We start from the raw sequence: 22,341 nt of genomic DNA, 5'->3' as shown, positions 1-22,341 counted from the left end.
AGATGCATGTCATGATTACAACATAAAATCTTATAATAAAATAAATGCATAACTTTTAATAGGAAAAGATTAAACTTTGCCAGAGAACATCTAGAGAGGTCTGATCTTTTTCTGGTTGCTGATCTTTGTCTTGTCAGGTTTCCTAACCCATGCTATTTCTGTTCTTTGACCTAGCTATGATTTTTTGGCCCTCAGGTAGATCTGGAGCCCTTGACGGACGTGCTGTCATCTGTGAGCATGCGCTCCTGCTTGAACATCTCCAACGCCACACTAGCGCACTCTGGACACTATGCGTGCCATGCGTTAGAAGATGTGGGAAACCAGCAGGCTTGGGTCAGCATCAACATCACTGTGTTGGGTAAGTACTGTAAACAGGCCTAATGCATTAGCTCACTCTTAATTACATATTTCATACTTATTACATCACTTACTTACTACAGAATGAAATCTGTCTTTCATTTGAGCTTGGATGTCAAAATGTTGTAGTTCCAAGTAGGACATTTTAATTGGAGTGCTCCTACCCCAAGTTCAAAATCCAATAAGGCTGCACTGCACATTGACAGTAGTAATAAAAGCAACAGTATAAATCAGTCCTACACACAGTACTGTGTCTGTGGACATGTTTTCATGATGTTTGGATGCACAAAATACTGCATAATGCATTGTTATTAACTAAATGCTAATCTGAGAGAATGACTGCTTAACTGGAACTCAGTCAACTCAGTGTAAGCCCTCACATTTGCCAATCTAGACACAAACTATATATCACACACACATATACACCTTAGAAGCAAGAGTGAGATAGCCAGAAAGATCCAAACAAACATACAGACAAAACCAAAGGGGGAAATCAGACAAGAAGGAAACCAAATTGAGCAAAGATCCACAAGAACGCTCAGCATGCAACCGAAACAGTTGGCCATACTTTGCAAGGTTACATGGCAAAGAGACTAATACACATGCAATTATATACACAGATATACACAAATAATACTGGTAGTAATACACTGGTAGCATAAGGCATACACTCTAAGAAATATAAGTACAGATTTGTATCTAAAAGGGTACAAAGCTTGTCGCTGGGGCTGTACCTTATATTGAGGTACAAAAAAGTACCTTACAGTGAAAGTCCTTTTTTGTACCCATGGTTTTTGTGCCAGTAAAGATCATAAAGATTATAAACATTATCATCAACTAAATATGGCTTAAAAACTTGATGATCCACAATTGTCTGGCTTTCAAATAAAAAATGTGCAATTTAAATATATATTGTTTATTAGTACAGTGATGCAGAATACTGAATGTACCTTTTGGCTGGTTAAATGGTACAAATTTGTACTTATTGCTGTTAGAAATTACTTTGTACTTCAGAGGGAACAAATCTGACCCTGTAAAGACCAATATTGTACCTTTGAGGGTACAATAATGAAGAGTGTACCTTTGAGTACAAAAAAGTACTCAGATCGTACCTCTGTTTTTTTAGAGTGTATGACTCTTCTGGAAAAGTGGATTTCCGGAAAATGTAGTGAGAGTATTTGAAGGAGGCAGGAGATAGAGCAGAAAGAATGCAGTAGATGCCTGCCATGCTTGTACTGAAAACATGCAGTCCAACAGTTCTTCACAGTATAAAGTTGAGGACTTTGAATGTAGTAAGGAATTAGGAAAATACTGCTCACCATTGAAGCAAATGATAATATTACAGGTAATCATAATATGTGAATGGTAGCCTTAAAACAGAATATGCACTAAACATGTGCACTAAATGACTAGTGAAGTGAACCTGAATGAACCTGAATAAACCTGACCTGCAGCATCTTCTAAACAGTCAGTTAATGCATCCCTTCAGGCTTTGAGCGCTTGCTTTCATGGCATGCGCCACCCCATATTTAAGAATTCCGCTGGACGCAAATCATGCCTGTGAATGTTGACATTCTTTTGAAATGAGGTGTGCTGTATTTACGCAGCGCGCCCCTAGCCCAGGCTGAACCACAGCAGCAGGGCTCATGCACACAGTGCAGCCCCTTTAACTACATCTTTCCTCTCCAGCTGAGGCTCCAGGAAAGCACACTGAGTGACTATGAGGAGGAAAAAGCCACCTAGAAGCCAAGAGCTGCTCAATGGGCAGCTTTGTGAAAGGCTCCTGCAGCACACTCACACGATTAGCTACCTGTTATGTGCTTTACAGAGTACATTACACTACTGCACGTGATAATGAACCCAGCAGCATTTAAGAGTAAATTATGCATGGAACATATTATCATTAGCTTTATAAAGCTTGGGCTGAGCCCATCATCTTCAGCATGTGATGCAAGGAGGAATGCTCACACAGCCCTTTTCACTTAATTGGATGTGAAAGCCTCCAAAATAAAAACAAAATCAGCTCAAACTCGTCACATTACTGCTGTAATGTTAATCTATAAACTTTTTCCACATACTCATGAGTGGGTTAAATTTCTGCAATTTAATCTATTCGTATCTATACATAAGATACAGTAAATAAAGCTTCATTATGCGCTTGGAGTTGCATTGACTTAATATGTAATAAATGTGATGTAATCAATCCAAAAACTTTTACATTTTTATTAACTATCAATGTCATAAACTTTTACGTTTTGCACAAGAGAAGACATGACCAAAATGACCAAAAATGCCAAAATCATAAAATCAGCAGTGAGTAAATTCATCCTCAGGGCATGACTTGGCAAAGCCCAGACCTGTATAAGTTGTGAGATGTTATCGTGTAAGTGAAATTGAACAGTGGCCAGCATGCTCATGGCAAGACTACATAAATCACCAGAGTTTAAGTGAGGCATGGTAGTGGGTGTAGAGACAGTAGATGGGACATTCCATTTCTGAATGCCTCTTAAGAGGCATTATTACCACCCACAGTGGACAGTGCAGTAGATGGTAATAATAATGAATGGCGGCATCTGGCTAGAAATGTCCATGCATACATGAAACCTTGGTGGAAATCTCATCCACATTCAATACTGAAGGGCCAACACACACATCGCACAGGTCAGTGCATCATTCCTTAGCATCAATGAAACATGGCCAAAGTCTTGGGACATTAGACAACGTTCTGTAAAGCTTTTCTAATCTGGCAATATTAGCAATTAATGCATGTACTGTAATTGTGGGCAGAGCCTGGATGGGTCTATTAGTAGACCCTTTTTAGTATAGATTTTTTTGTGAAGAATCTGGGCTAAGTACATATGAAATATATATATATATATATTTTTTTTTTCTCAATCTACAGAGAAAGGCTTTGTGGCACTGAGTTCATTTCAGAGCCCCAACATTTCAGCCCAGCTTCATGAGAACGTTAGACTGAGAGTGGAGGTGGAGGCCTACCCCAAACCTAACATCCGCTGGAGCAGAGATGGAGCTGTCATCACTGGAGACAACATCATCAACATAAGACAAGAGCATGAAACCAGGTAACTATGATCTTATGAAAATAAGAGAGAGTAAATAAACCAAATTATTAATATTAGGTATTTTTTTCCTATATAGAAACTAGTATTATTTTGATTGTATAATACACTAATACACTAATCATTTGTATGTTCCTAATTTCTGTAGGTATATCAGCACTTTAACTCTGGTTAGAATCCGTATGGAGCAGAAAGGATACTACACCATCCACGTTGACAATGAAGATGATTCCAAAGAGATGACATTTGACCTAGAAGTTAAGGGTGAGAAACCTGCCCAGTGATTTCCTCTCCATATATACATAACCACCTTAGAGGCTGTAGTACATTGTGGGTATATTGCATATCACATTGCAATAAGAATGTATTGATTCTTGTTCAACTAACTATCAACAACACCTTATTATGTACTAACTTTTATAACTATTTATAGTACAATAATTAATAAAACTGACCATGTAATCTTTCTTCTGTGCATATGACTTAGGGTAGTTGACATTTGCATATGATAAATTAAGGGTGATCAGGACAGTTTTTTTTGCCATTATTGAAACAAAATGTTAATGTTACTTAATCAAAATATGTTTAGTTTTGTGTTTTTGTGTTTTTTGTTTTACACAAAAAAGTAAACGTGTGTATCTAAACCACATGTGTCAAACACAAGGCCCGCGGGCCAAATGTGGCCCGCCACGTCCTTTTATGTGGCCCGCGAGAGCTTGTAAGATCTTTGTGTCTATAATAAATAGGTCAGAAGCGTTCTTTGACCAAAAACTACATTCCCCACAATGCTTGTCGATTGTATTACCCGCGAAGTTACGGCTTACTGCCACTACACGGCAGTGTAGTCATTGATGTGGAAACCCTGCCGTAGGGAAGGCGTAACTTCGCGGGTGGAATACAAATGTTTATCCCATAATGTCCAGAAAAAGAAAAGTTGATGCAGACGGCCTTTTGAGTTACGAAGAGTGTTACTGACCAAAATAAACGCTTTTTATGAGAGATATAAGTTGTGTGTAAATATTTAATATAAGACAATAGCTGACAAAATCTGTTTTAATGACGTTAATAAACATCACTGTGACAGCGCTAGTCGCAGTTTCACCGCAGCAAAGTACGAGGACGTGAATCACTCATCTAACCAGCCTGTACTGATTTCTGCCCCCAATAACCCTTTCAATAACCTCCAATAGCCTTTAATAGTCTTCAGTAGCCTTCAACAGTCTAACCTTGCAGCCGTGGTGTGTCCACTAAACTCCGTAGTTATAAACATCCTGAGGTTAGCAGCGCGCTAACTGACCTGTTTATAATGTAATCCGAGCAGTGACTCCGTGACGCTGCTCTGAACTGCTGCTGTTAGCTGCTTGGGCTGAAAGATGAACTGTAGAGAGCTGTATTATCCGTTTAGTGGGGTTAAAACCTTTATTCACTACACAGATAAACTGTAAAAACGCTCCAGACTGGCTCAGCTGAGCCCTGTAGCCCGTGGCTGGGCTGCAGCTCTGACTAAGTAAAGACTGCGGGCTTTTGCTGCTGCTGCTGCAGCTCCGACTAGTGGTTGTATGAGGAACTGCTAAATCTGAGGAAATACTAAATCTGTCACATGTTCTTAACAGCTCACAATTTTTGATTTTATATTTATTAAGCCTTATTTCAGTATCAAACGTTTTGATCAAAGTTAATATAACTTGCTGTCATTTCTATTCACTTGAATAGTTTGGTTCTTGATTGATGGAGTTTTTGGATTTCATAACATGACAAATTAAAAGGATTTATGTTAATAGAGCAACAAGCAAACATTTTTTCCATGCAACTGTAATATTTCATTGAATAAATAATATATTGAGAGTTATTTATCATTAAGGTGTAATTACATTCATTTTATATATCATTTGGTTACATTTTATTACATTTATAAGTTACATCTGGCCCTCGGAGGACAGTCAATATGCCAATGTGGCCCTCGGCCAAAATGAGTTTGACACCCCTGATCTAAACCTTCCCATTTGATCTTATTTCCCTTAAACATCTTAAGCAGCTTGTTTGGCTTGAGCTGGCCAGACTTTTTTTTCAGCAGGGATGTCAATATGTATAAGAAGCCTGTATCCAAATGTACAACCTATACTCAACTACTATTATTGCCTATATGGGAATTTGATAACAATAATAATAGTGAGGTATAATAAAGATAAATACTATGCAACCCAAGCTTGCACACAGACAGGTGAAGCTTCTTGTAACAGACAGTCATGTGACATATTTTATATTTAGCTGCCCACCTTCCAAGCTGGTTAGTATACAGAGCATACAGTATTTAGTCATAAGATCTTTCCATATATTTACATAATTATTTTGACAATGGTACATTTCTGGGACCTCTTCTCCTTATGTCATGCAATAATTGTGCTAACTGTGATCGTTTTACTTTAGCCAATTTATTCCACTCTGAGCAGCTAGAGAGATTGTAATGTGATCAGAATGTGGCATCATAGAGCTGTCCAGATAATTTCCAAAAAAAAGAAAAACTTTTATTGAAACTGAAATTAAACTGAACTAAAATTCAGTAATGGTATTTAAAAACTGTCCAGCTTCAAACCTCCAAATTTTCAAATAATGGTACATAAATGGCACAAATGGATGTGTTTCTCTGTGGTCAGTTCCCCCTCAAATAACCGAGCTGTCAGACTATCACCTACCGGGAAAGAAGCATGCAGTTACCTGTGTGGCCGAGGGTGTTCCTGCTCCCAACATTCAGTGGCTTAGTTGTGACAGCATGCAGAGGTGAGTACTCTTTATCATCACTGGCATCATCATCTTTGGAGTGAGCCACAACATCATTAACATTACAACAAGTCAGTCAGTCCACAAGCTCCATTACTATCACCTATATTAGGGAAAATTAACAGTATCCAGGGACAACATTTTAAATCATTCCATTATTATTTATGGTTATTCATCACATAATTTAAAACAGAAACTAAAGGGCATGAATGGCAAATCTGTCATCTCACAGGCACAAAAACACTTTTTAGTCCAAATCTAAGAAACAGTCATTTTTAAGAAATGGTCATTTTTATTTTTATTGCCAGTAATAACAGATATATAATGTAAAACTAATAAATAAATAAATAAAACATAAACTGAAAGATTAAGGATGTTAGTTGTTAAAAGCTGATCTGTATGGACATTTTATATGTGTGGACTTTCATGTGTGGTCCTTAATCGGATATATATCCAATTCATAAGTATTTATGAATTTGAATAGTCAAATCAGATTTAGTGATGTTACTGCAATCAGATTTGAGTGCAGCCAAATAATGGAGGCATGCATAAATCTATCAGTATGTGCATGCATGCTATTTTAGGGACAGATTTATTCACTTCTATTTATTCATATTTTTGTGGTCAGACTGGATCTGGATCAAAATATCTGAACTGATCAATAAGGCCCATTTCCCACTATTTCCATAATTTAGCATTATAAGTAAAAGTGTTAATAGTTTTTCAATTGTTTCCAAATTATGTTTTAATTTTAGGCTTTTTTTCCAGCAAAAAGATACATGAGCCAAGTATGTGAACTTTCCTCCTCTTGTCAAAACCACTTTAAATGATTGAAAATGGCACATAATATTGATGCTAGTGCTAAACATGGGCAGATATCATAGATGATAGCCTATTTGTTGGCGCACTTTGTCATATTAGTAGCACCATTACAGTTATTCCTTTCATTCATTATAATAAAAAAACATTATTGCAGATATTTAGCTATATACTATATATTTAGCTTGATTTATATAAGTGTTCCTATTTTGACAATTAGTACATAATTAGAACATAATAGTAATTCAAAGAAAGAAGGTTATTTTTTTAGCTAAAGATCCAGGTCAGTAAGGAAAAATTCCCTTTTTGTCTGAGCATGTTGTTGTCCCTAACTTTCATAACGTCTGAGAGATGAGCATCTGTCTCTAAATTACATTGCAAGTGACAACATGCTATTATAGAGCCAGCAGAGCACAAATGTTTTCACACTGGCCTCTAATTATAATAGATGTAGAGTCTCAAAAGGAGATTTTTTGCACATGACATAGTTGCTGAACTCAAATAATTGCCCAGCAATTATTCCTGTGCTCTAGCCCCGAGAGTGCCCGAGACTTTTCTTCTTAAAATCCCGAAAGTCTTCCTCTTTAGGAACAATAGAGCTGGAGCCTGATACAGGACTGGTTGCTGAACTGTTCAGTCATTTAACTGCTTATGTTTTTAATTTTAAATTAGCAAAAAAATCAGTTATTTATGGAAGCCCATTTCCGCCACCTGAAGAAAAAAAAACGTCCTCAACTAAGTCATAATTATGAGATAGAAAAGTCATAATTATGGGATAGTAAGTCATAATTATGAGATAGAAAAGTCATAATTATGGGATAGTAAGTCATAATTATGAGATAGAAAAGTCATAATTATGGGATAGTAAGTCATAATTGTGAGATAGTAAGTCATAATTATGAGATAGTAAGTCATAATTATGATATGACTTTTTATCTCATAAATATGACTTACTATCTCCAATTTTGACTTTCTATCACCTAATTATGACTTACTATCCCATAATTATGACTTTTCTATCTCATAATTATGACTTACTATATCATAATTATGACTTACTATCTCATAATTATGACTTTTCTATCTCATAATTATGACTTAGTTGAGGACGTTTTTTTTTCTTCAGGTGGCGGAAATTGGCTTCCATAGTTATTCCCTGAAAACACAATATACATGTATTCTGCACTTTAGTACTGTGGTAGACTTTTGTTACATTGCATTATTATTATTTAGTATCTGGAAGTTAGTTTTGTTTATAGAATAGAAAAAAGTTTACATTTTTGTTTCTGCTGAAACTGTTTGAAACTGTTATGAATGTACAAAAAACATTTTTTGTTGCAATTGTATGATCATAAATTTGATAAAATATTTGGTAACCCATTCATAATGCATTATATGACATACATAAAACCTTATAATGGCTGGGATAAGATTGCCTAATAACTCATAAGCATGTTGTAAAGAACAATAATGTCTTTTCATTAGGATAGGTTTCATAAGGCCTTATATTAATAGTTACAATGTTTATAGTAACTTATTGTAAGATATTCTAAGGCCTCCTTTAATTAAGTCACATACATGTATTTTATAACATGTCTATCACTGTTAGTACAAGAGTATTATTTTCTATCTTTTTTGTTGTGACAATCATTATTATTACTATTCTATATTAAGATGTATGTCATGTAATGAATAACAATTCTATTCATAATGCATTATAAACACATGATTCAATGAAAGTATATATATATATTTATTTATAGTGTTTTATCATATCACTAAGAATATTATCACGGAATAAAAACTGTTATATTGTGATATTATTTTAGAGCAATACTGCAGACCCTCCTGATACAGAGTCATTTTGCAGTACATCATTTCAGCCTTTGGGTGGCCCCTGTTCATTAATAATGATGGAAAAGCATGGAGTAAAGGCATAACAACACACATAATGTGTCATAACTCGTGGGTTATGCAAGAGCTTTGTAGCCATTATGTAAACTTACCACCTTTATGGTTTCCTCTAATGTACACTGTAATGGATAGGAAATACGTGAATAGACACAACCTCTACAGCACAGGCGGTTCCATTTACTCTTGGCCCTGAGAACACCCTACATCATGGCAATGGGCCTTCCACGATCAGCCGTTAGCATTGAGTGCACTTCAGAAAAAATCGTTCATATGAATTATCTATAACCCCTGTCATCCTAATGCACAACAAGCACCTCTGTGTGTCAGTTAACCTCTCTTCCTGACTGTAGATCTTCCCTTTAATGTGTTTCTTCCCTGGAAATGCCTGACTCTTCAGATGCAGTAACAGAAGCCTGTGGAGCCCCCTCCTGTCCGACCCAGAAAGCATAAACATTGTGACCAACGCCACCTACAACGACACGCGCAAGATCCACCAGGTGCACAGCCAGCTCATCTTCCTCCACCCCCAGCAGATCACTGTCCGCTGCCTGGCCAAGAGTGATGGGGGAGGACGAGCACGGGACATCCGGCTCATCACCAGCAGTGAGTGCTTCAGATTTACCTGTTCATGTGTGAGTGAAGGTGTGAATTAGTGCACAAACACTACCATTCAAAAGTCTGTGTTTGCACTGATATGAAAATATGTATGTAATAATTCTGATAGTGTTTAAATAAATAATACAAGTCTCAAATTATTAAGGAGAAATAAAAACACATTAAATTATGACAAAATAAATGTTCTAATTTTCAAATGGGGATAAGGTCTGCAGTTATTTTTATCGTCCATATTACTGCATTAATACTAAAATTAAGAAAATAAAAGTTAATGTAAAAAAAATTATTCCAAGTCACTTCGGAGCAGTTCTATTGGTGATTTGGTGCTTTTTACCCTCATATGATTAACAAAATAATATGTTTTCACTATCTGAAGCTTAATAACTGTTTATCAGTTTCCTTTAACATATTGGGAAAAAATACTTTAATGTGGTGTGTGCAGCAAAAATGGTATATAAAATATTTAATATATTGTTCCAATATGTGAAATTTATTATCATATTTTTCGCGCTATAAGGCACACCGGATTGTAAGGCGCATTTTAAGCAACACTAGTAAGGAACAAGGGTGTTGCCATGTTTTTTCTTCTAATTCAGCAGGTCTGGTGAGACCTGTAAAACTAAGATAAGTTAAGTAAACAAAACTGTAATTCTTTAAAAAAAACATTTTCTTTTAAAGTCAAACAAGCGCTAGTTTAGTGGTTAGTGGCTAATGCTGCCATACAGTGCTACACTGAAAAACCCTGAGTGTTTTGGTAAGCCAGGATGATATTAGCTAGCGGTTCGTCCCACGTAGCTTATTTTAACAAGGTAAACACGCAGACTGCAGTCCAATATACTCACCTCACCTATACAAGTGCTAGCACTTAGCGTGGTTATCGGCTAACGCTAATACTGCTCCAGTCTCTGTGCTGGAGAACTAAACTGAAGCTCCTGTATAACGCTGTACTCCAGCAGAGTGGATTTACTGCTCCTTACAACTTGACTGTTAAAATTCATACATAAAGGGCACTGGATTATAAGGCGCACTGATGATTTTTGGGAAAGTTTAAGAAATTTAAATGTGCATTATAGTGCGAAAAATAGATGCTATATAGGGGCATATGGGCTGTATTATACATTTCAAATGTATTAAAGTATTATTATCTAATTATAAACAATCATCTAATCAGCATTATCAAAGTTTTTAGAAACAATCATGTTTTTAGTATTATTATTATGATTACAATCTATCTACCTATCCATCTCTTTACAAATCAGTCTAATCAATTATCTAAACAGCATTTTACCTTGTTTTTACTTTACCATTTATCAAACATCAGACAGTCGGTCTGTCTGTCATTCTGACAGACTTTCCATTCATCAGCAATATGACAAGCAGCCCAACCGCCTGAACCGCAGCGCTCCCGTACAGCACACATGTTCTTCATTAGCATGCGGTGTGACCCGTTAACGGATACGGATCTGTGTGGGCTGTTTTTACAGTTTAAATGTTGGAACTAAAATCATTTTTTGAAGGGCCCTCTGTAAGATGAGCCTAAGACAGGGGCCGGGGGAAGGGTAAATAAGCCAGTGGGGTTCAAACACACCTCCACACCAAACCAGCTGGTCCTGTGCTGTAGACCCTGCTCCTGATCCCTTTAAATCCCGCCTCATTAACACCCAGACTGTGTGTCGCTTTGAAGCAGCTCAGTAAAGCCTACTGAGGGGACACTCTTACGAGTGTGTGTTTGTGTGTGTGTGTGTGTATGTGTGTGTGTGTTTGTGTGTTTGTTCCATAGTTTGCTCGCTCTTATACACTCACAGCTGTATTAGTACATGTCCCGCATTTTGACTCAACTTAAAAGGTTTTATATGGATTTGTTCTCACATTTTCACTCACACACCAGTTTTACATCTATTAATGGTGTAATAGATGTTACATTACATAACCTACCGCAGCTTTAGAATAGAATACAATACAATAGAATAGAATAGAAAGCTTTATTGTTCATTTTTGGAAATTTGTCTTTGGCTTCACTAGAAAAAAATAATAAATAAGTAAATGATAAGCCCAATAGACATTCCGTACACAAAATGTAGAATAAAAAGATCTCTATTGCATCCAATCTGTGAGCCACTTAATTTCAACATGATTAAAAATGTGATTCAAATCAGTACACATATAACATTGTGAAATGAGGTTCATTTTGAATTTCATGTTTGGCTTTCATGTTTGCATATTCATTGCATCATTAAAAAAAATGAATACATTATTGCATATAATAATAACAATGGTAACTCCAAAAGTGCATTTACTAAAGGTAGCACAGAATGTTTGGAAAAAGTGGGAAGAACGAATAGAAAGACAAATGACAAACTGATGAGTATGGGGCAGTATGGCTCTGGATCAGATCTTGGAGGCCTGTACAAGCAGTTTGGTAACTGTGAGGCAAATAGAACTCAAGGAAAATTATTTAACTCTATTGCAAATTATTGATATTGAATGGTAGGATCCAGGGATTAAAAAAATAGACATGTTGGACTACAGCTCAGTTCCCTGTCCTAAGGAGTACATTAAATTTAAAGGCAGAAACTGAAACCTTATGGCTTGAGCACGTGTACACATGAACAGGAGTAAATAGGAGTAACTAAGGATGAAAAGAAAATTACTTTTAACAAATGAGTACCGGTCAAAACAACTAAATTCTAAACTAAACAACTAAATTCCTTAATGGGTGTATGTTTCTAAAATGCGGTTAATTGTTGTGCACTTTTGCACCATTTTATTTTTATAAAATTGCATGTTTGTGGCATTTATATAAAAACTGTGCATCTGATGAAAAAGCTGTATACAGGCCCACATCATATACTCAGACCAAACAATCATGTCAGTATCTCAAACTCAAAACAGCTAAAATCTGGCTGGAAATGTAAAATGGATAAAAATATATAAATCAGATCAGCAAAAATATAGTTGTTTAAGTATAATCATAATAGTCATTTAACTATATATCTATTATAATCATAATAATATAACACAATGCATTGCTAAGATGGGTAAACTGGATTTTAGTAGAAATTCTAACATTTTTTCTCCTCTTATCTCCAGCACTGTTCTCTCAGGTGGCTGTTCTGGCTGCTGTTCTGGCTCTGGTTGTCATCGCTATTATCTTCATCATTATCCTCATCGCTGTGTGGAGGAAGGTCAGTGGCATCTCAACTTGAAAAATTTCCATAATGTCCTACACTGCCCCACCAGACAGCAAATAACAATCTAGTACACTCTTTCATGCTCTTTAATGCAACCAAATCTTCACAGCAACATTTCAAAACAGCGAATCAGCAAGTGTTCCAATACTTTTGTCTTTGTGTTTGCCATGATCTCTGCAGAAACCACGATATGAGATCAGATGGAAGGTGATTGAGTCTGTGAGTCTGGACGGGCATGAGTATATCTATGTGGACCCCATTCACCTGCCCTATGACCTGGCCTGGGAGATGTCCCGAGACAGCCTGGTCCTCGGTAAGATGTTGGACCTAAACATTTGACACACATATTTTCTAAATAAATGGTGTAAAAAATTGATAACTCTTTACAAAAAGGGAACATTAATTAAGAGCACTAACGACAGACTGTCTCCACTTATTATTAATTGACACTAGTTACGACATTATTAATCATTATTTTTCTTTATTTATCTTTATTCCATATTATTTAAGCATTACAATTACATTTTACATTTGTTGTGACACTTATTCTTTACTTAGTGAAAGTAAAGTAAAGTAAAGTGTTGCAAAAAAAAATCTAAGTTAATTTCTGCATCACATTTAATATGCATCTCTGAAGTTACAAGTGAACACTTGTGCAGTTTGCACTTGAAGCCTTGTAGTTCAAGTGCAGATCAAGCAAACTTGTCTGATAGAAAAAAAACATGATTTTTAACATGACTTGACCGTAACTTGTTTTTCAGGTCGTACTCTGGGATCAGGAGCCTTTGGAAGAGTAGTGGAGGCCACTGCATACGGACTGGGCAATTCTCAATCCTCCACTAAAGTTGCTGTGAAAATGCTCAAATGTGAGTTACTTATCAGTTGCTGAACTCAAAAAGATTTAAAGTTGGGTTTTTTTGTTTTCCTGATACATATACAAAAACAATTATTTCTCAGTACTGATTTATTAGTCTGCTGTTTTTGTCATTTTTATACAAAAAATAGTGTTTTATAGTAATGAAGTAATGAAATGCCTTTATGAATACCTGGTAGTCTCTATATTACAATTTGGTCATTGCCTCTCATGGTGTCCCACAGCTACAGCACGCAGGAGTGAAACTCAGGCTCTGATGTCTGAGCTGAAGATCATGAGCCATCTTGGTCCTCATCTCAACATTGTCAACCTGCTGGGAGCCTGCACCAAACAAGGTAAAGTCCTCTAAACACTACCCAACATCAAAGGACAAAAACTAATGGTGCACCTATCTCTGGAAACAAATACTGCCTAATGATGCCTAAGAAGAAGTCTTCATCCTTGTATTGTTGGGAGCTTTGCTAGTAATCATAGGATAATCCGTATGAGGGTCGGAATCAGTATGCTGTTCCTTTTGTGTTTACAGCATAGTGGTTTAAGTTAATATACTAGCTAACAATACATTTATCAAGATTTACTCTGAATTAACAAATTATTATACCTATAGAGGAATCTGAACTTTACATTAAATGTGTCCTTCTGCTAAAATCCACTTTTTTTTGTTCTTTGTGAAATACAGTACAATAGGTCTCTCTGAGTATATGATGCTGCACATGAAACTCTTCCTCAACCTATGTTGTCTGCAGTAGCTAGTAAAAAAACAAATAATCAGAAAAACGAGTCAAACAGAAAAAGCACGTGTCAACGACAACCCGTGGCTTGCGACCGCCCACAGGCAGTACTGGAGCGAGGCAGTGATGCTGTCGCGTCAGACAGCAGTTAACAGCACTAGGAACAGCATGGCCGTTCATTCCTGTGTTATTTGTGCAAATAATACATCAGTGTTACATGCCTTACCCAATAATTAAGAGCTAAGAAACAAATGGTTAAAACTGGTCTATTGAACACCACCAGCGAAGTACAATTGAGATAGGTAGGTCTATTTTTAGAACAGTTCTGTTTACATTAGTTAAAAGTAAAAATCCACCCCGGGGTTTTGTTCCAACTAATATAATCCTGGGCAGCTCTGCTGTGGCTCAGCTAACAAAACCTGGGATGGATTTTTACTTTCTGGACCTGGACTACCCATTTCTGTGTGCATCTATAGGTTTTAAATAGGATTTCCGGTGGATTTCATGTTTTACCGAGACTAAACCAGTGGCAGAACTGCTGTATTATTGCATTGTGGAGACCTAATATGTCTCTATCTCCTTACCCACCAAGGCCCGCTGTACCTGGTGACAGAGTACTGTCGATATGGAGACCTGGTGGACTACCTGCACAGAAACAAGCAGGGTTTTCTACAGCACTACGCTAACAAGAACCACCTCGCCAACGGCACAGTCAACCAAATCTGCCTGGACTCTGATGTGCCTTCTGGAAAAGGGTTTGTATTCTTCTCATCTGTGCACGATTACACATTAGCAGTGTATAAACTTTCCCATGAACTGACATTTCTTTGGCTATAGTACAAAAGTACCAAAATAGTTTTTACAGTGCACTTAGCGGAAGCAGTATTTCCTTCACTGTACAGAAGCCGCTTTACAATAAAGCCCATTATCTACAAAGCTTTTATGCATAACTCTAAGCTTAACAGCCTTCTCAATGACTAACATGAATGGATTCTTCTCTCGTCTGTCTCTCCTGTAGCTACGTGTCGTTTGGCAGTGTGAGCGATGGTGGTTACATGGACATGAGTAAAGAAGAAATGACTGAATATGTGCCAATGCAGGAGCTTACTGACACTATCAAATATGCAGACATCCAGCCTTCTCCATATGAATCCCCGTACCAGCAGGACATCTACCAGGAGCAAGGTATACAGGATAGGAGATTAACACAACAAAAAACTAATATAAATAACTAGTAATAAATAAAAAATAACTAACAACAAAATAAAATAAAATCCAATGCATTATTAAGTAAGATCACCACCTTTACGGCATTAATCAACTCAAAGGATAGAAGCATCAGCAATCAAATCTCTAAGCTGAGCTAACATTGGTTTAGACTCAATATAGATCTAGAAACCTGGAATAACCAACAAAACAAATCATTCCAATCACTAAGACGGATGAGGATCACATAATTATTATCTTTCACTGGAAGAATGGTAGTCATAACCAGATTATACTTTCATACATCCCACCCCTTCTGATTATATAGATTATATTATATAACATAAGTATATTATGTCCCATATTTATTGTCCCAATTTGTACAGTTACCCATCTTGGCTCACCTATTTGGCAGAATCACACCAAGTATTACACAAGACAGTCCATTATAAGTCTAGAAGTAATTTAGCCTCTGAGGAAGTTGTTTAAACTTTTGGAATTAATTATATAGCCTGAATAATAAAATGTGATGACTCTTATTTAGGTTCTTATTTAGATTTAGGGCCCTGTCTGGCGACAATGGGTAATTGCACCGAGCATGTGGAAGAATCATTTTAAACTGGGCGGGTGTGATGCGGTCTTCTTTCAGAGCGTATAAATCCGGTTCCAGGTTATGTTCAGTCAGAGAGAGAGAGCGCGCTCAGTCAAAAACTTTACTTCAACTTCACACTTTGTTTTAACTATGGGTGAATGAGCTACTGAGCTCTGAGTTTCCCCTTCTGAAGTCTCCATTGCTCCACCAGCCGCTCGCTTTTAGTAAAACTGAGCCAGATCCTCTTTTAAAGGCTGTACGTGTGACCTAAGTACATAAAGACGCGTAACTTTGGCCAGAATAGAAACAAAATAATACAGACTGCCACTTTAAGTAAAATTATTAGTTCTTCAAGCTCTGAGGAAACTCATGTATGTACAGTTTAGTATAATTCATGTATGCATAGACCACATATAGTGAAGTAATTAACTAACTGTGCATTGCAAATGTAGCAGGTCAAAATTAAAACTGTACAATATTCCTGTAAACGTTAATAGTGTTTAACAGGGGTATTTCAGACTGGGTGTCTATTTGCAGAGAATTCTAAAACTCAGGTTAAGCTAAGAATAGATCTGACCAGGCTGTGCACTGAGCTCCTCACAGTTTCATTCTCAGCCTCTGTTTTGAGAACTACTGTCGTGCACCATTTGAAGGTGTTTGTTTTAATATACACATGGAGAATGGAGGAGGTGTCTGTGGCCTTTTTTTTCTCAACAGTCATAAAAGCAGTGAAAATAAAGTTAAAGTAAAGGAAGGTTGTGTGTACGTCAGAGAGGATATGTGTAGGGGTGAATTATGCGCACTGATTCAGAACAGAGAGATAGATAAATATACCTATAATCAGGATCTTTTAAACCACAGCCTCTATCCATATACTGACAGTAGCCATGAATTAAATGCCTGTGCAAGCAAAGACAGAGAACAAAATAACATAATAATGGTTTAGTATGTATTTCTTGGCAGACAGGTACTGATAAACGACTGCATATGCCATCCAGGTGTTGGACAGATGTGACTGCGAGAAGTTGGAGAGAGAACGTTTAGTCTGACGCATGGATTTGGGGATTTTGCTAAGTTTAGATTATTTTAATTTATTTAATGTGCTACACTCATCAAAAAATTGTTGTAACCTGAACAAAGTGTAACACCTTACAATAGGGATACATCAATTGACAGTAATAAATACTGTTAAAAGATTAAAAATACTAATTTTTAATTGACACTAGTTAAGATATTACGAAACATTGCTCAATTTTATTGCTTAAGAATGTTGTAATTACTGTTAATTAACAATAACAATAGTTAAAAAAGAGTGACAAATAATAATGTCTTCACTAGTGATGATTAATATTTAGCTGAAAAAAAAAGTGTAAATTACTTTTATTACTGATTATTGCGTTTCCAAATTAAGTGTCAGATTTCAATGCTAAGTACCATATATATATATAAAATAAAAAACATATTATGTTTTATACTTTCCATTTTTTAAGTGGCCACCTTTAGCTTTTATGTCAGATTTGCACACATTGAATGAGAAGGTTTTTCCACACTTTTGACTGGTAATGTATGTATAAATAGATGTGCAGTAATTTAAATTATGTGTAAAATTATAATTTTGTGTATTTATGTGTGTGTGTGTTTTTTAGGTCACAGAGTGGACCTTTCACTGGTTATCAATGATTCTCCGGTCCTGAGCTTCACTGACCTGGTGGGCTTCAGTTTCCAGGTGGCCAAAGGGATGGAGTTTCTGGCCTCTAAAAATGTATGTAGACATACAGTATATTTATACAAGTTTCCTTTGATTATGTGTTTAGATTCTATTCGGTTTAAATATGTTTTAAGGTCCACAAGAGCAAGTTCCAATTGTTCTTAGTTATTACTAGTTATAAAACAATCTGTATCCCTGTAGCCCTTGCTTTAGCTTTCTTCTCTGTTGGCCTTCCAGTGTGTTCATCGGGACCTGGCGGCGAGGAACGTGCTGATCTGTGAGGGGAAGCTGGTAAAAATCTGTGACTTTGGGCTGGCCAGAGACATCATGCATGACAATAACTACATCTCCAAAGGCAGCGTAAGTACTGCCTTTAAAACTAGGTTATTGTAAAGTTCCTGATGGTACAGAGGTGTTCTTAAATCCCCATGCTGCCTTAAAGCTTGTGTATATTTGGGCTTTTGTACATAGCTTTATTTTACATTTAAATATGTGAAATAAATAGAGTTTGTGGTCAAAATTGTGGTTCTACTGTCCAGAAAATGCTTTCTACTGAGTTTTGGAGCATTGATGTGAGCAATTTATTACATTTAGCTATAGAGCACCACCATTCAGTATTCTATTCTTTTGGCAGTATTTCTCTACATTGACTTGACATGCTGTACATGGTTGCAGCTAAGATACCTATCTGCATTCATTAGAGGGAGTATCCACATATATTTTGCATTTTGAATTTTTAGGGAAAAGAACTTACATTATTTACAAGGATTTTGCCATATTAAGTCACATGTGTTAAGATTTCCAGATGTACCAGGTTGCAACTTTTAAAATGTAGATTAATCTCTTATCTGTCTTGTTTGATTAAATTAGTCATGCGTATATATACCACGTCGTTATGGGCTTCCTTAGCCTTGGTGCATTTTGCTATACACCAGTTAAAATTCATGCTGTAATAGTGCTCTTCTCCAGTGCTGTTTAGTAAACATCTGAGCTGCTTATACTGTCCAGGCTCACTGTTCACCGTTTCTGACTCCTGCAGACGTTCCTGCCTCTGAAGTGGATGGCCCCAGAGAGCATCTTCCATAACCTCTACACCACACTGAGTGACGTCTGGTCGTATGGCATCTTGCTCTGGGAGATATTCACACTGGGTGAGTTATTATACCTGTTGGAGATGCTGTATGAATCAACAGTAAAATCTGTTCAGCCTAAAGCATAATTTACACTGATTTTAGAAACACTAAAGAGGTCAGTCAATCAGAAAAAAGTGTGTTTATACATATCTAATACACATCTCAGTTATATGTATCTATGAGATATATATCATTTTAACTGTAAATGATAAAGAGAGGTTGGAAAATCGTCAAGTAAATATACATTATGCCTGTTTTCTGGTACAAAAACCAAGAAAAATGTTACAACAGGACCTTGACAGTACATACAAACTCAAGAAACACACCCTTAATATATGATATGACTGATATGAGATATTATATAATATGATATTATATTACAATGCATATTATAGATTGGAAATGGGGTCTGGAGTCCAGCACAGTTTGAGTCCAGCACAGCTTTCCTGCTCTGATCAACTTGCTATACATTAAATGATATATATGAAATAAAATTAGTAGGTTTTAGGTGCTCCAAGTGGTCCAGCAGGCTAAGCGCTGCCACTATGATAAGGAGATCGCCTGTTCGAATCCTGTTCATGTAGATTGCCATCGGCTGTTGGAGCTGATGTATCGGAACCGAGTTGTAGCGCTTTCCTCCGAGTGTGCTGTGATGCTACTCGGCAATGCTGCATCAGCAGCAGTTCAAAAGAAGAGGTGGTGGCTGGGTTCACATGTATCGGAGGAGGCATGTGCTAGTCTTCACCCTCCTGGTGTTGGGGCATCACTAGTGATAGGGGGAGTCCTAATGAATGGGCTAAAATTTAGAAAAAAAAAAAACATTTTGTTTGCAGGAAAAGCACAACATAGTACAGAAATGCATCGCCCAGTTTTTTTTTTATTTTATTTTATTTAGAAAGTGCAAGGCTATTTTACTAATACTCAATTCTTGCAGGAGGAACTCCTTATCCAGATCTGCCGATGAATGAGCTGTTCTATAACGCCCTAAAGAGAGGATATCGCATGACCAAACCCATGCATGCATCAGAAGAAATGTAAGTCTCACCTTTTCAGTTTTAACATTTAAAATACTATATAATTTACTACACAGTCTATGATGTATGCAAATGTTGTATAGTTGTGCTTTAATAGTGTTAAACATGAATTGTGTGATGAGGAGAGTGATAATTAATAACTTTTATTGCACTATTATATTGTATGTGTAATGTGTTCTCCTTCTCTCCTGAAGTTATGAGGTGATGAGGAAGTGCTGGGAGGAGAAGTTTGAGAAGAGGCCTGAGTTCTCCTTTCTGGTCCAGACCATGGGGAACATGCTCACAGATGCCTATAAAAAGGTTTCCGCTCCTTTTTTTCTGTTTCCTTGGATTCAGTGTGAAAAAAGTATGAAACTTCCATGTTCAGTTAACTCATCGGATGCTCACTGCACGCTTAAGTTCCTCTAAATCTGGGGTCATAATTTCTGCTGTGTCCAGCCTAGCTTATTGACATTGTCTGATTCAGCTTAATGGTTAATAACCTGATTTAGCTGGTGGGTTAGAGCTGTGAAATTATCAAACTGTGGTGAATGGTGGCCCTCCAGGACTGAAACTGGTGACTTGTTCTCCAAAAATAAGTATAAAATTGCCTCCAGTCATGCAAACATCATGGAAAGAAACAGCTCCATCTTGTTGATTAAGACAGAACTGCAACTTGGTGATCTATACGTCTACGAAAGGCCTTATTTAATTCACATATTCAAACAGAAATATTAAAAAATAATAATTAAACATTGTAAGTCTACCAATAAGGAGTGTGCGCAGATATTTAAGTGCACAGTTACCTGTTTAATCTAACAGTATTTGCATACTGAAATCACTATTAGGGTATGTATTGCTGTATATTAAATGAAGCGCTTCAGAGAGAGGCTTACAAAATATACAGGTTAACAATACAATAAAAAAGCTGTTTCATTTTTAATAAAACTGTAAAATGTGATCAGTTCATTTTTATTTGCATGTAAATAGGTGTTGTATATTAGATATTACTGTGAAACAAGTGCCTTAACATAAGCAAGTTGTTTAGGACAGAAATAGTGCCAATCTGACATCACTTCTATGCTTCTATGGCTTAAATCATAAAATAGAATTTAAAAAAGTATTGTTTATTTTTTAAAGTGCTTTTTGAAGCACATTTTTGCTTACTGACTGATGATTGGCTCCTGTCAATGAAGTAAGAAGTGAGAAGTAACTTTTAGCTTAGGTTAGGAATAGTGTGAACATAAAACTGTAAAAGTGGTATGAGCATCTGTCTTAGCCCAGCTTTCTTGGTGCAAAGTAATCTGTATAAGCTTGATACTATCTTAGTTAAGTCCCCCTGGTTCAAACTCTCCTAAGTTAAGATGTTATGATATTTGCTATCAGAATTAAGCCATTCCACCTTAAATGGCTCTGCTGTTACATTACAGAGCATGTGCACCATTTAACAGAAAACTGGGTGTCAGGTCAAAATACAAAAAACAATCACTTTTAAATGCACAAATTTGGTGTTTAACCCATTTATGCCCAAATTTTTCCCAGACATGCAAATATGCAAATCATGTGTTATTAGTAACCCTTTGAAATAATCAAGAATTATTTCCTCCAAAAAAATGAGAAAAGTAGATGAAAAAGTGTGTTTTATTACCGGTCACAATTGTGACCGGTGGGATGATATGCGTATTCTCAATGAAAGGTTGCTCAAATAGTTTTTTTGTTGAAATAAGGGCCTTCTGACAGCAATCACTGAAAGAGAATACTTGATCAGGAACTTGGGACTTTCCACACCATAGGAACACTAAGACCCGTGGCAAAATATGTTCAAAATATGTTAACCTTGTTTAATTATTTCAAATACAAATTGCAACAGCATCACTTTAGTGTAACATGTATTGAAACATTTATTTGTAAACATTTTAAATTGTACTTTACTGCAAATCTTTTAATGTTGGTATAATATTTTAGTACAACATTTACAACTAAATGTAAATTACAGTCAAATACTTCATTCAAAACTTCAGGAATGATGTAAACTGTTGTGTATACTATTAGTAAACAGTGTTGGGCACGTTACTTTGAAAAAGTAATTAGTTATAGTTAGTAGTTACTTCTCCGAAAAGGAAACTGATTTACTAACTGAGTTACTCCACTATAAAAGTAACTAGTTGCCAGTAAAAGTAACTACTGGGTTACTTTTGTTACTTGCCTCCGTAACCATACCCCCCCCTCCCCCCCCACCTCCCAGCCCCCACCTTCTCAGAGTGTGTTTCATAAGCCAGATAAACAGAGTGCACAACAGCAAAGACAACAATCATTGCTTAGGCGGTTAT

General features: G+C 36.4%; 1 protein-coding gene across 3 annotated transcripts in view; it reads left to right on the top strand.

Annotated features, from left to right (window-relative positions):
• Positions 1 to 22,341, top strand: part of pdgfrb (platelet-derived growth factor receptor, beta polypeptide) — a 71,225-nt gene that overhangs the window by 41,403 nt on the left and 7,481 nt on the right. For all 3 annotated transcript variants that reach the window (XM_022665586.2, XM_049474830.1, XM_049474832.1), the window contains exons 6-21: positions 196 to 358; positions 3,260 to 3,440; positions 3,586 to 3,701; positions 6,092 to 6,215; positions 9,346 to 9,551; positions 12,654 to 12,748; positions 12,935 to 13,067; positions 13,516 to 13,620; positions 13,853 to 13,963; positions 14,952 to 15,114; positions 15,378 to 15,544; positions 17,804 to 17,919; positions 18,103 to 18,225; positions 18,905 to 19,016; positions 19,933 to 20,032; positions 20,227 to 20,332. In XM_022665586.2, the coding sequence (XP_022521307.2) occupies positions 196 to 358; positions 3,260 to 3,440; positions 3,586 to 3,701; positions 6,092 to 6,215; positions 9,346 to 9,551; positions 12,654 to 12,748; positions 12,935 to 13,067; positions 13,516 to 13,620; positions 13,853 to 13,963; positions 14,952 to 15,114; positions 15,378 to 15,544; positions 17,804 to 17,919; positions 18,103 to 18,225; positions 18,905 to 19,016; positions 19,933 to 20,032; positions 20,227 to 20,332 (2,121 nt within the window). The remainder of the gene's footprint in view (positions 1 to 195; positions 359 to 3,259; positions 3,441 to 3,585; positions 3,702 to 6,091; positions 6,216 to 9,345; positions 9,552 to 12,653; positions 12,749 to 12,934; positions 13,068 to 13,515; positions 13,621 to 13,852; positions 13,964 to 14,951; positions 15,115 to 15,377; positions 15,545 to 17,803; positions 17,920 to 18,102; positions 18,226 to 18,904; positions 19,017 to 19,932; positions 20,033 to 20,226; positions 20,333 to 22,341) is intronic.

This window comes from Astyanax mexicanus, chromosome 2 (assembly GCF_023375975.1).
Source record: "Astyanax mexicanus isolate ESR-SI-001 chromosome 2, AstMex3_surface, whole genome shotgun sequence".
NCBI classification, from domain to species: domain Eukaryota; kingdom Metazoa; phylum Chordata; class Actinopteri; order Characiformes; family Acestrorhamphidae; genus Astyanax; species Astyanax mexicanus.
This window is presented reverse-complemented; position numbering and strand designations above follow the sequence as displayed.